At 36.8% G+C, this 13,011-nt stretch overlaps 3 protein-coding genes across 3 annotated transcripts; all 3 read left to right on the top strand.

Annotated features, from left to right (window-relative positions):
- The first annotated feature begins 781 nt into the window (after positions 1 to 781).
- LOC124941350 (subtilisin-like protease) lies at positions 782 to 3,030 on the top strand. The gene has a single exon (XM_047481658.1). It carries the CDS (start codon positions 829 to 831, stop codon positions 3,028 to 3,030), a length of 2,202 nt encoding a protein of 733 aa, XP_047337614.1. The 5' UTR covers positions 782 to 828.
- A 1,324-nt stretch (positions 3,031 to 4,354) lies between these two features.
- Positions 4,355 to 6,610, top strand: LOC124941351 (subtilisin-like protease). Its single transcript, XM_047481659.1, has one exon. It carries the CDS (start codon positions 4,357 to 4,359, stop codon positions 6,550 to 6,552), a length of 2,196 nt encoding a protein of 731 aa, XP_047337615.1. The 5' UTR covers positions 4,355 to 4,356; the 3' UTR covers positions 6,553 to 6,610.
- A 3,959-nt stretch (positions 6,611 to 10,569) lies between these two features.
- Positions 10,570 to 12,841, top strand: LOC124942868 (subtilisin-like protease). Its single transcript, XM_047483438.1, has one exon. It carries the CDS (start codon positions 10,634 to 10,636, stop codon positions 12,839 to 12,841), a length of 2,208 nt encoding a protein of 735 aa, XP_047339394.1. The 5' UTR covers positions 10,570 to 10,633.
- The last annotated feature ends 170 nt before the right edge of the window (positions 12,842 to 13,011 follow it).

Here is a 13,011-nt window from a genome sequence, read left to right as displayed (position 1 = left end):
CTAAATATTTATGCTTGGATAGAATAGAACAATGAAAAATAATTGTACAAATGTTCAATTTATCAACCTATTTATAGTTTTTTTTTTTTTGAAAAATCCATCTTTTTTATAAATAAATTTCAAAGAAAAAAATAGTTAAAAAAACTAAGTTTCTACGCTATTGAAAGAAAATTGACAAACTTACTAACAACATACAATTTTTTATTATTATAAAGAAACAAATTAAAAAAACTAGTTTATAAAAACACTATTTTACCTCAAAATTATGTTTAAGTCAAAGTACTCTAATATGTATTAGAATCTGTAATATATACATTCTTCCATAATCTTTGTCAAATAAAATGACCTTTTATAAGATTTAAGAGTTCTTGTATAATTCTATTATCATTGAATTAGTTATGTTGACGGTCAATTAAGTTTTGAATTCTAAAATCGGCTCGGCTAAATGAAAAAAATATGACTCACTCATCCATTTGATTAGGCTACTCTCCATTTATTTATTGTTCCAATTACATTTATAATGTAACAATAAATAAATAACATTATTATTTCTTATGTTTGGCCTTTTCTAGTGCCACCCTATGGCAAAGGCCGAAGACTAACAACCAATAAGCTTAGGATTAATCGCTAGCTGTATTATCCTCCTTAATTATGTGATTAAAGGGTCTAACTTAGTCTTAATGTGAAGATTATAATTAGATTAGATCATTTTTTTATCATTTGCCGGCCCATCAGCAATTTTTGTTACTTCTCCATATACTATAAATAATGACATGAACTAGGACTTGAACTATCAACTAACAAAAAAACATCAAACATAATTTAAGAATGGGGTTCATGTTTATGCTCATTATTCTTTGCATGTTCAATTTTGTCATCTCACAAAAGGATGCAAACACTCAACAAACCTACATTGTTCAATTAAATTTACCCGATTTCGTAAGAGGTTTATCCTCCGATCAAATGCAAAGTATTTACCAGGGTTTCCTTCCGTCCACGGCCATCACTAGGTCTCGGATCGTTCATTCTTATCGTCACGTAATGCATGGTTTCGCGGCATCTCTCACGCCGGAAGAGGCGAAGGAAATGGAGAATCAACACGAAGTCATTTCTGTTCGAACTCAAAAGATCATTGCTTTACAAACAACACATACTCCATCATTCTTGGGCCTCAATCAGAATCTTGGGGTTTGGCCAGGATCTAATTTTGGTAAAGGTGTTATTATCGGTGTATTGGATACTGGAATTACGCCGAATCACCCTTCTTTTAACGACGACGGAATGTCGCCGCCACCTACGAAATGGAAAGGGAAATGTGAACTAAACGGGACTGCATGCAACAACAAGCTCATCGGAGCGAGGAATTTCCTCAGTGGCACCACGGGGCAGCCGTTGGACGACGAAGGCCACGGGACACACACGGCAAGCACGGCAGCCGGGAACTTTGTTTCTGACGCCAACGTTTTTGGTCAGGCTATTGGCACGGCCGTAGGAATGGCTCCCATGGCACACTTGGCAATTTATAGAGTGTGCGGGTTCGGTTGCCCTGATTCTGATATCTTGGCGGCAATGGACGCTGCCATCGAGGATGGAGTCGACGTGATGTCGTTATCTATAGGTGGCGAGTCGTTACCGTTTTACTCGGATGTAATCGCCATAGGAGCGTATGCTGCGATGTCAAAGGGGATTTTCGTTAGTTGTGCGGCTGCAAATAGTGGTCCTTCAAGTTTCACTTTGTCGAACGAGGCTCCGTGGATTCTAACCGTTGGAGCTAGCACAATCGACAGGACGATCAAAGCCATGGCTGTCTTGGGAGACGGAGAAGAATTCGACGGCCAATCAGCCTTTCAACCGAATACCTTCAACTCGACGCAACTTCCACTTGTATATGCAGGCGTCAAACATCCGAGTTCCTTCTTCTGCGCTTCGGGATCCCTAAACGATACCGACGTTAAAGGGAAGATCGTGTTATGCCAAAGAGGAGGTGGCGTTTCGAGAATTGGGAAAGGAGAGACGGTTCGTGATGCCGGAGGAATCGCAATGATCCTGGCTAACGACGAAATCAGCGCATACAGCATATCGGCCGACACTCACGTGTTGCCTGCAACTGCGGTCAGCTATGTCGCAGGACAAAAGATCTTGGAATACATAAACTCGACGAGGAATCCAACCGCCACAATTGTTTTCAAAGGAACAATCATAGGAGACAAAACCGCCCCAGCAGTTACTTCGTTTTCTTCAAGAGGCCCCAGCCTGGCAAGTCCCGGAATCCTTAAACCTGACATTATCGGGCCTGGAAGCAACATTTTAGCAGCATGGAATGTCCCGTTTGACAACAATTCTCGCTCAGATTTCAAATCAAACTTCAACATCATTTCCGGGACGTCCATGGCCACTCCCCATCTCAGCGGGATCGCAGCTCTGCTCAAGAGCGCTCATCCGGATTGGTCTCCAGCCGCCATTAAGTCTGCCATGATGACCACAGCCAACTTGGTAAACCTCGGGGGAACCCCGATCCTAGACGAGAAGCTATTGCCGGCAGACATATTCGCTATCGGAGCTGGCCATATAAACCCGTTAAAGGCGGTTGATCCAGGCCTGATTTACGACCTCACAGCCGACGATTACATCCCGTATTTATGTGGCTTGAACTACACCGAGCAAGAAATCAAAGCAACCACAACACAGTCGGTAAATTGCTCGATTGTCGGAAGCATCTCGGAGGCGGAACTTAACTATCCGACATTCGCCGTCAAGCTCGGTAACTCTTCGAAGAGATACACAAGGACGGTGACAAATGTTGGACCGGCGAATTCCACATACGAGGTGGGGTTTGAGATAACAGGAGTGAGCATTTGGGTTGGCCCTGGAATACTTAGATTTTCAGAGACAGGGCAAAAACTGACCTACTCCGTGATATTCCAAAACGAGGTTACACCTTCGAATTCTTCGTTTGTAGAAGGATCAATAGTGTGGAATTCTCTTTACAGTAAGCATGTAGTCAGAAACAGGATCTCTGTTCAACTATAAGTTGTGGAAGAAACAAGCATCATTAGCCGTTATTATTGTTTGATGTTAAATGCAATTTCAATATTATCCAATGAAATAAAACAAGATTATATATACATATTATTGAAGACATTAGTTCACTATATGTATAATTACTAATAGGTGTGTCCTGTGTAGTTCAGGCAAGGATTAAGAAAGACTAAGACCAACCGATGTTTCGCTCTAACCTAGAGCATCTCAGTTTTTTATAGGGTATTTTTCAATCTTACAAAAGATAATAATCGGGGGAACACTTTTTCTTTTCTTGTCATTCATTCTCTCCAATATCGGTACTGAGTGACGAAATGATAGGAATACCTCTTATCTTAAGCCATCAGATAGAAGTTTAAAGATGAATAAAGAGAGGCTGGTGACCTACAATTCTTCAAAGACAGAAGTTTAAAGATGAATAAAGAGAGGCAGGCTGGGTGACCCACAATTCTTCAAAGACAGAAGTTTAAAGATGAATAAAGAGAGGCTGGGTGACACACAATTCTTCAAAGACAATAAGCCTGGACTGCTGGGCCTACCGAACGTAAACCCACTCCCTGGGAACCCGGAAAAATATAATAGTAACACAAGTTTATTGTATAATTATTTCGCCAAACTGTTGATTATTGAAAATAAAAATAACTAATTTATATATATATTATAGTTTATGAGGATCTATCTCAAATTAACAAATATATATATATATATATTACAAAATCTATACAAAATCTATAACTATATTTTATAACTTTAATGACAAAATTATCATTCTCTAATATAATAATTAACATGTGATTATAAAGATAATATATTCTAAAAAAATTATAATTAATAAAGACAAAAAGAATATATTCTCTAAAAATTTTAAACATATATGAGAGAATATATTCTCTAATAAACATATTATAAAATTTGTCTTTACATAAACAACTTTATATTAACAAATTAAATAAGAATATTGATAATAAAAAAAAAAGTAATATCAAATATAATAATAAAGAGAATATCATTAGAAAATATTAGAGAATTATATATTTTATAATAAACATCACTATCAATTTTGATTTAAATGTATATAATAAGTTTGAAACCAGGAGACATCACAATTCGCCCAATAAAAAAAACCTTAATTTAATGATTCCAGCAAATCACTTAGTTAGTCTTTCTAAGACTAACAACCAATAAGACTAGAAGTTGACTGTATTATTAGTCTTGAATGAGAAGATTAGAATTAACTCAATAAATTTCACTCCCTACACTATAAATACACACCAGAATGTAGGAACTACAGCATAGAAGAATCAAACACATTTGAAAATGGGAATGATATTGATTCTCACTATTCTTTCCATGTTCAATTTGGGCATCTCAAAGAAGGATGATTCAAACACTCACCAAACCTACATTGTTCAATTAAGTTTACCCGATGATTCTCTATCTGCAAATCAAATTCAAACTCTTTACCACTCTTTCCTTCCATTGTCCACTTCCGTCGTCACCAAATCTCGCCTAATTCATTCTTACCGCCACGTAATGCATGGCTTCGCCGCTTCTCTTACGCCAGAAGAGGCCAAGGAGATGGAGAAGCTAAACCAAGTCATTGCCGTTAGACCCCAAAAGATAGTCTATTTACAAACAACCCATACTCCATCCTTCATGGGTCTCAATCAGAATTTCGGGGTTTGGCCGGCATTGAACTTTGGTAAGGGAATTATCATTGGAGTATTGGATACCGGAGTCACGCCAAATCACCCGTCGTTTAATGACCACGGGTTATCGCCGCCTCCGAAGAAATGGAAAGGTAAATGCGAACTCAACGGGACGGCATGTAACAACAAGCTCATTGGGGCAAGGAATTTCCTTAGCAAAACCCTGGGGGAACCAATAGATGATGGAGGCCACGGGACACACACGGCGAGCACGGCTGCCGGAAACATAGTTTCCGGTGCCAATGTTTTGGGTCAAGCATCAGGCAGAGCAGCTGGAATAGCTCCCCTGTCACATTTAGCAATTTACAGAGTGTGCTCGGGTTCCTCAGGTTGCTTTGTATCTGATATATTGGCGGGGATGGACGCCGCCATCGAGGATGGTGTCGACGTGATGTCGATATCTATCGGCGTCAAGTCGGAGCCGTTTTACTTGGATTTATTGGCTATTGCAGCATACGGGGCTATATCAAAAGGAATTTTTGTTAGTTGTTCTGCGGGAAATGACGGTCCTTTAGAGTCCACTTTAATGAATGAGGCTCCGTGGATTCTAACCGTCGGAGCTAGCACTATCGACAGGACGATAAAAGCCACTGCAGTCTTAGGAAACGAACAGGAATTCGACGGGGAATCCATCTTTCAGCCGAAAAACTTCAAATCCACGAAACTTCCGCTTATATTCGCCTCCTTCTGCACGCCGAGATCCTTAAAAGATAAGGACGTTAAAGGGAAGATCGTGTTATGCCAAAGAGGAGGTGGCACATCGAGAGTTGGGAAAGGTGTCACGGTTCTTGACGCCGGTGGAATCGCAATGATTATAGCAAACGACAAAATCAACGCATACAGTATCTCGGCTGACACTCACGTGTTGCCGGCAACGACGGTCAGCTATGCCGCCGGACGAAAGATCTTGAAATACATAAACTCAACAAGGAAACCAACCGCCACAATTGTTTTCAAAGGAACAATCATAGGAGACAAAACCGCCCCAGCTGTTGCTTCATTTTCTTCTAGAGGCCCCAATCTGGCAAGTCCCGGAATCCTTAAACCTGACATTATCGGGCCTGGAAGCAACATTTTAGCCGCGTGGCATGTCCCGATTGACAACAATTCTCGCTCAGATTTCAAATCAAACTTCAACATCATTTCCGGGACGTCCATGGCAGCTCCCCATCTCAGCGGGATTGCAGCTCTCCTCAAGTATGCCCATCCCGATTGGTCTCCAGCCGCCATTAAGTCTGCTATGATGACCACAGCCGACTTGGTAAACCTTGGCGGAACCCCGATCCTAAACGAGAAGCTATTGCCGGCAGACATATTCTCTATCGGAGCTGGCCATATAAATCCATCAAAGGCAGTTGATCCAGGCCTGATTTACGACCTCACAGCCAAGGATTACATCCCATACTTATGCGGATTGAACTACACCAAGAAACAAATCAAAGGAATCACGAAACAGTCGGTGGTTTGCTCGATTATCGGAAGCATCTCGGAGGCAGAACTCAACTATCCGACATTTGCCGTCACACTCGGCGACTCTCCGAAAAGATACAAAAGGACGGTGACAAACGTGGGACCGGCGAATTCAAAATACAAGGTGGGGATTGAAATAACAGGGGTGAGTATTAAGGTTGTGCCTCAAATACTTCAATTCTCGGAGACAGGGCAAAAACTGACATACGAGGTGATATTCAAGAAAAAGAAATCGACCTCGTCGTCGGATCCTTCTTTTGTAGAAGGAGCACTAGTGTGGAATTCTCTAAAGAGTAAGCACATGGCAAGAAACAGGATATCAGTTCAACTATAAGTTGGCATATGATCTAGTTGTTGTTATTATTGTTTGTTTGATGCAATTTCCACATTATCCAATGAAATAAAACAAGATTATATATGCATATTATTGTCGACATTCTTCTCAAAATCAACCAAATCCTGAAGGATGAAGATGATTAAAAGAGAAAGTTGAGGTTGCTATGTGTTTGAGCTGAAAAGAAATAGATGGTCTACTATTTGAAGAAACTTTCAAAGAGAGCACTAGCCCATTACCTTATGAATGGGCTATAGAAAAACCAAACAAAAGTTGTTGATAGGGTTTGCAAAATTTGGTTGCTAGTTATCTAATTATGTCTTAACTCTTCCTCACCTTAGTAATCATACATACATAGCCAGCAACAGACAGAATTATTCAAGAAATGATACAAGTTTGCTTGATTAGATTAGAGATCATACCTTGCTAGAATTCGGAAACAGAAGCAGAAACCATGAACTCTGCATAGAGTTTCAAACACATTTATTGATAACAAAATCCAAGTCCAGTTGTAGACATGTTGTACAAGATTAACATATGTACTTTTTCAAATCTATATTGCGAGCAGTAAACATTATCGGTCCATAAACAAGCCGAATGTAAGCAATAAATTGATCGAGAAATACAGACAGCTGCATAAATCTATACAAAACAGGAACATACCTTCAGGAACTCCTTGACAGATATGATCTTCACAGATGAAGATCCAAGAATCCTAATAACTTATTGATTGCTTAAATCAACTTCAACGTTCTCGACACCTACATATATAACATAATTTTGGTACGATAACTTGCTTGTTTATATAAATCGATTCATCAGGCATAATATTATTAATAACATAACCTACCTTCAATAATCTCTAATTTACTCTTCACCGCTTCACACAACCCTCACATTTCATCCATCATTTATATACTTCTTCTGTATGATAACAGGTGATGATATGTTTATACTTAGCAGACATGGAAAGGCTTAATCAGTACTGTAGAGTGAATTCTACAATTCTAAGCACCAGGCATTGAATCGAAAAGGAGACGTAACAAATAACAACATCAGAAGGTAACGAACATTTGATATGATACAAAAATTCATAAAGTGAGAAAGAGAAAGATCGGAAACCTGGAGGAAACATTTGATACCTGAAGGCGGTGCGTGCGCTTCCATGTATCTTTGATAGGATGAAGGTTTGGGAGATATTGGAAACGGATTTAGAAGAAGACGATTGGGAAGAATAGATGGAGAGATAACAGCTGATAGACTGCCGGAGAAGTCCGTCGCCGGTGCTCCGACGGCAGCATTTGATCGGAGAAGCATAAACCAACAGCAATCCTCCCTCCTTCCCTCCATTTCTCTGCTTTCTCTCAATCTCTCCTCTGCAAGATTTTTTTTTTCTTTTCTAAAAGCCAACCGCCTTTCTCTTTTTCTTTTTGTAAAAAAAAAATAAATTAAAATTAATCGCCCAATTTTCATTGGGCTTTTTAAAATAAGCCCAACTCATGGATGGTTCACCTAAATGGATCTACAAAGAATGGACCGGTTAAACTAAAACTGGACTAATAATCCAACAATAATATTTTTGTGTATTATCATTAAAAGAGTCCTATAACTTTTGTACATTATTCAAATAATACCTCAACTTATGTGATAACATTCATATTTGAATTTATTTATTTTTTATTTTTTTAGTTTATACATTTTTTATAAAAAAAAAAAGAAGCAAAAAATTGACATGCAAATGGTACATGAGAAATTATAATCTAAAAAAAAATAAAAAAATCTTCATTTTTTATTAAGATTATTTAGAAAAATATTTCATTCTTATTTTAAAAACGTTTTCAAGAAAATTACGAGAAAAGTGAACAATGTACTAATTTTTTTAAAATTATAAAAATAAAATGTTAATTATAATGACTATTACTTTTTAAATAGACTTAAAATTTGTCAGTGTCCTTTAGACTAGTTAATTTAATAAAAAAAATAATAATAAACCTCTAAATATTTATTATTAGATATTTATAAAAAATAAAATATATTTTTTTCTTTTATTTTAGTAAACTAACCCTTTTCAATTATGCTTCATTTTCAACCTAAAATATAATTTTTTTGGAATTAAAAAAGATTTTACGCAAAACTCTTTATATTTGAGATACTATTTTAGTTATACGACAACAAAAAAAAGGTAAAATTGTAAGAACAAAATAAAAAATAATATATTAGAATAAATTGTTAAAATTTTAATGTAGAGAAAATATTGTTAAAGATATATATGAACATGTAAATTGAATATCACTATGAAAATGTTAAGATCAATAAAATTATTTTAGTAAATTGGATATTATTGTGTAATAAAATTAAAAATCATTAATAAGCAATAAATATATAATTGCATAAAACATTGGAATTGTGATTGCATTTGATTTCTAATTAATTTTGGGTGTAGGGTTAATAATACAATTTATATGATCCTAAATATCAATGGGTATTAAATGAAGACCAACATATCAACATTGCATAAGGTTATGTTTAATGTCATTATTCTTCATATATTAATTATATCCTTTTTTGGTGTAGCTATTATTTTTAATATTCATATTAGTTTTGTCACGTTAATTTTGTTATATATACAAAAGATAGACTAATAATTCAAGAAATATATTAAGATAGAATCTTAAAGATGGAGATAACTTATTTATTTGGTCATTTAAGGACACAAAGAAATTAAGGAATTAAATATATATATATATATATATATATATATATATTAAACATGTTAATATTAATTATTATTATTTTTTAAAATGATGCATGTATATTAATGTTAATATTAATTATGTGTGAAAACTAATTAAAATATAATTCTTTCATAACACAGACCAGCACAACTCTAGATTAATTCATGATAAATTATGTTAATTTATATTTTGGCATGATATTTTTTAAACTATTTTTGTGAAGATCATAAAATAATGAAAATAATTTTACTCTTTAAAAAAATATAGGTATTTGATTCTATAAGCCCAATAATTGTATAAAGTGTTTAAATTAACTACAAATAATAATAATATTAATAACTAAAATAACTATCAATTTCAAATGATTATTTCATTTAAGATATCTAGTTTATAATCTCAGGCTAAACAAAACAAAAACATGCATGCATGAAAGTATAAATTTAACTTAGTATGTACTAGAATTTGTAATATATTCCAAATATACATATATTAATTTCTTGAAACTTAAAAGACAAGATAATCAAATTTATTGAATAAGTCCATAAGTTATCGCATATTCAGTAATCGCCTTGAAAATTTTGGGTTTTTTTAAATAAATTTATAGTATTTTAACTAAAATAACATAATTTAGTTGGTTAATATCAATTGAATCTTATTAGTGGTTTTACCCTAAAATCGGTCCTAATTCCTAAGGATACTTAGTTCCTCTTGCTAGAACACCTCTAAAGCCATAAACCTTTAAGTCTTTATTGAAACTAAAATTCTATATTTACTTTCTTTATTTTGAAGACTAATAATTTATAAGTGACTCTAAATAATTGATATAGGATAAATGGTCTTTAAATTAGATTTGCAACTTTAATAAAATTTATCATCTCTTGGGCAACTAAAAAGTCCATATTTTCCCTTAATTATATTTTGATTGATTAAAGAGTTTTGGGGAATTAAATCACAAGTAAGTCTTTTTGTTCATAATTGATAGTGAACTATTTCAATTAATAAGAACTTTTAAACAAAACTCACCCCATTATTGATAAATTAATTACTTTCATTAATGATTTTATAACTATTATTATTGTAATTATGTTGATTTAATAATAAAAGAAAAAAAATCATTAATTCTTATGTTTGGCTTTTTCTAGTGCCACCCTAAGGCCTATGCCCGGATTACTAACAAACAATAAGCCTAGGAATTGACTAGTATTATCATCCTTAATTACATGATTAAGGGTCTAATTCAATCTTAATGAGAATATTATAATTAACTAAACAAATTCCCTACACTATAAATACACACCAAGGAAAGTAAGAACTAAATCATCAAAAACAATCAAACACATTTGAAAATGGCATTCATATTCATCCTTGTTCTTCTTTCCATGTTCAATTTCGTAATCTCGCAAAAGGATGATTCAAACACTCACAAAACCTACATTGTTCAACTAAGTTTACCCGGAGATTCACTATCGGAAGATCAAATCCAAACTTTTTACCACTCATTCCTTCCGTCGTCGACCACTTCCGTCGTCACAAAATCTCGCATGATTCATTCTTACCGTCACGTAATGCATGGCTTCGCGGCATCTCTTACGCCGCAAGAGGCAATGGAAATGGAGAAACGAAACGAGGTCATTTCCATTAGACCTCAAAGGATCATTCCTTTACAAACAACCCATACACCATCTTTCTTGGGTCTCAATCCGAATTTCGGGGCATGGCCGGGATCCAACTTTGGTAAAGGAGTTATCATCGGAGTGTTGGATACGGGAATCACCCCGAATCACCCCGCGTTTAACGACGACGGGTTATCCTCGCCTCCGAGGAAATGGAAAGGAAAATGTGAACTTAATGGGACGGTATGTAACAAGAAGCTCATTGGAGCTAGGAATTTCCTTAGCAAAATGCCGGGGGAACCGATAGACGATTTTGGCCACGGGACTCACACGGCGAGCACGGCCGCCGGAAACATAGTTTTCGGTGCCAATGTTTTCGGTCAAGCATCCGGCACGGCAGCTGGAATAGCTCCCCTGTCACATTTAGCAATTTACAGAGTGTGCTGGTGGCATTGCTCTGATTCCGATATCTTGGCGGGGATGGACGCCGCCATCGAGGATGGTGTCGATGTGATGTCGTTATCTCTCGGCCACGACTACTTGTCACCGTTTTACGAGGATGCAATTGCTATTGGAGCGTATGCCGCGATAACGAAAGGAATTTTTGTTAGTTGTGCTGCGGGGAATTCAGGTCCGACCAAGTCCACTATGTCGAATGAGGCTCCCTGGATTCTAACTGTTGGAGCTAGCACTATCGACAGGACGATAAAAGCCAAGGCAGTGTTGGGAAATCAACTGGAATTCGATGGGGAATCAATCTTTCAGCCAAAAAACTTCAAATCCATGCAAATTCCACTTATATTCGCCGGCTTCAAACATAAAAAATCCTCATTCTGTGCTCCGGGAACTTTAAACAAGTCCGATTTTAAAGGTAAGATAGTGTTATGCCAAGAGAGAGGTGACGGACCGACGGTTCGCGACGCCGGCGGCGTCGCCATGATTCTAGCCAACAGCGAAAACAGTGGATACACCATAGAGGCCGATATTCACGTGTTGCCAGCAACTGCAGTCAGCTATGCCGCAGGAGTAAAGATAATGGATTACATAAACTCAACGCATAATCCAACCGCCACTATTGTTTTCAAAGGAACAGTCATCGGAGACAAAACCGCCCCGGCAGTTGCCTCGTTTTCGTCTAGAGGACCCAACCGGGCGAGTCCAGGAATACTTAAACCCGACATTATTGGACCTGGAAACAACATTTTAGCTGCATGGAATGTCCCTTTTGACAAGATGAATTCTGTCTCGGATTTAAAATCAAACTTCAACTTCGATTCAGGGACATCCATGGCCACTCCCCATCTCTCCGGAATCGCAGCTCTCATTAAGAGTGCCCATCCTGATTGGTCTCCGGCCGCCATCAAGTCGGCCATGATGACCACAGCCGATTTGGTCAACCTGGGCGGAACACCAATCCTAAACGAGAAGCATTTACCGGCAGACATATTCGCTGTAGGAGCTGGCCATGTTAACCCGTCAAAGGCTATTGATCCAGGCTTGATATACGACCTCACTGCCGAGGATTACGTTCCATACTTATGCGGCTTGAACTACACCAATAACAAAATCGAAGCAATCACAAAACAGTCTGTGGATTGCTCCATTGTCGGCAGCATCTCAGAGGCAGAACTTAACTATCCAACATTCGCCGTCACTCTCTGTGGCTCATCGAATAGATACAAAAGGACAGTGACAAATGTTGGACCAAGGAATTCAAAATACAAAGTGAGGATTGAAATAACAGGGGTGAGTATTGAGGTTGTGCCTAAAACACTTCATTTCAAAGAAGCCGGACAGAAATTAACGTACGAAGTGATATTCAAGAACAAGAAATCCACCGACGACGAAGGAGCTACTCCGTCGTTTGTAGAAGGATCGCTAATATGGAATTCTCTTCACAGTAAGCACGTAGTGAGAAACAGGATATCAGTTAAACTATAAATCTGATGTAATTTCCACATTATCCAATGAAATAAAACAAAATTATGTATGCATATTATTCTTCATGCTAAATTTATTAAACCAAGCTTTTCAAATAATTACACTACATATGATAAGCAGAAAAAACCAAGTAAATATTATACTAAGAATGAAAGAAATGGCTATAATGG

The sequence above is a fragment of the Impatiens glandulifera genome, chromosome 6 (assembly GCF_907164915.1).
Source record: "Impatiens glandulifera chromosome 6, dImpGla2.1, whole genome shotgun sequence".
In the NCBI taxonomy this organism is placed as follows: domain Eukaryota; kingdom Viridiplantae; phylum Streptophyta; class Magnoliopsida; order Ericales; family Balsaminaceae; genus Impatiens; species Impatiens glandulifera.
The sequence above is the reverse complement of the archived record's forward strand: the minus strand, read 5'-3'. Positions and strand labels throughout refer to the sequence as shown.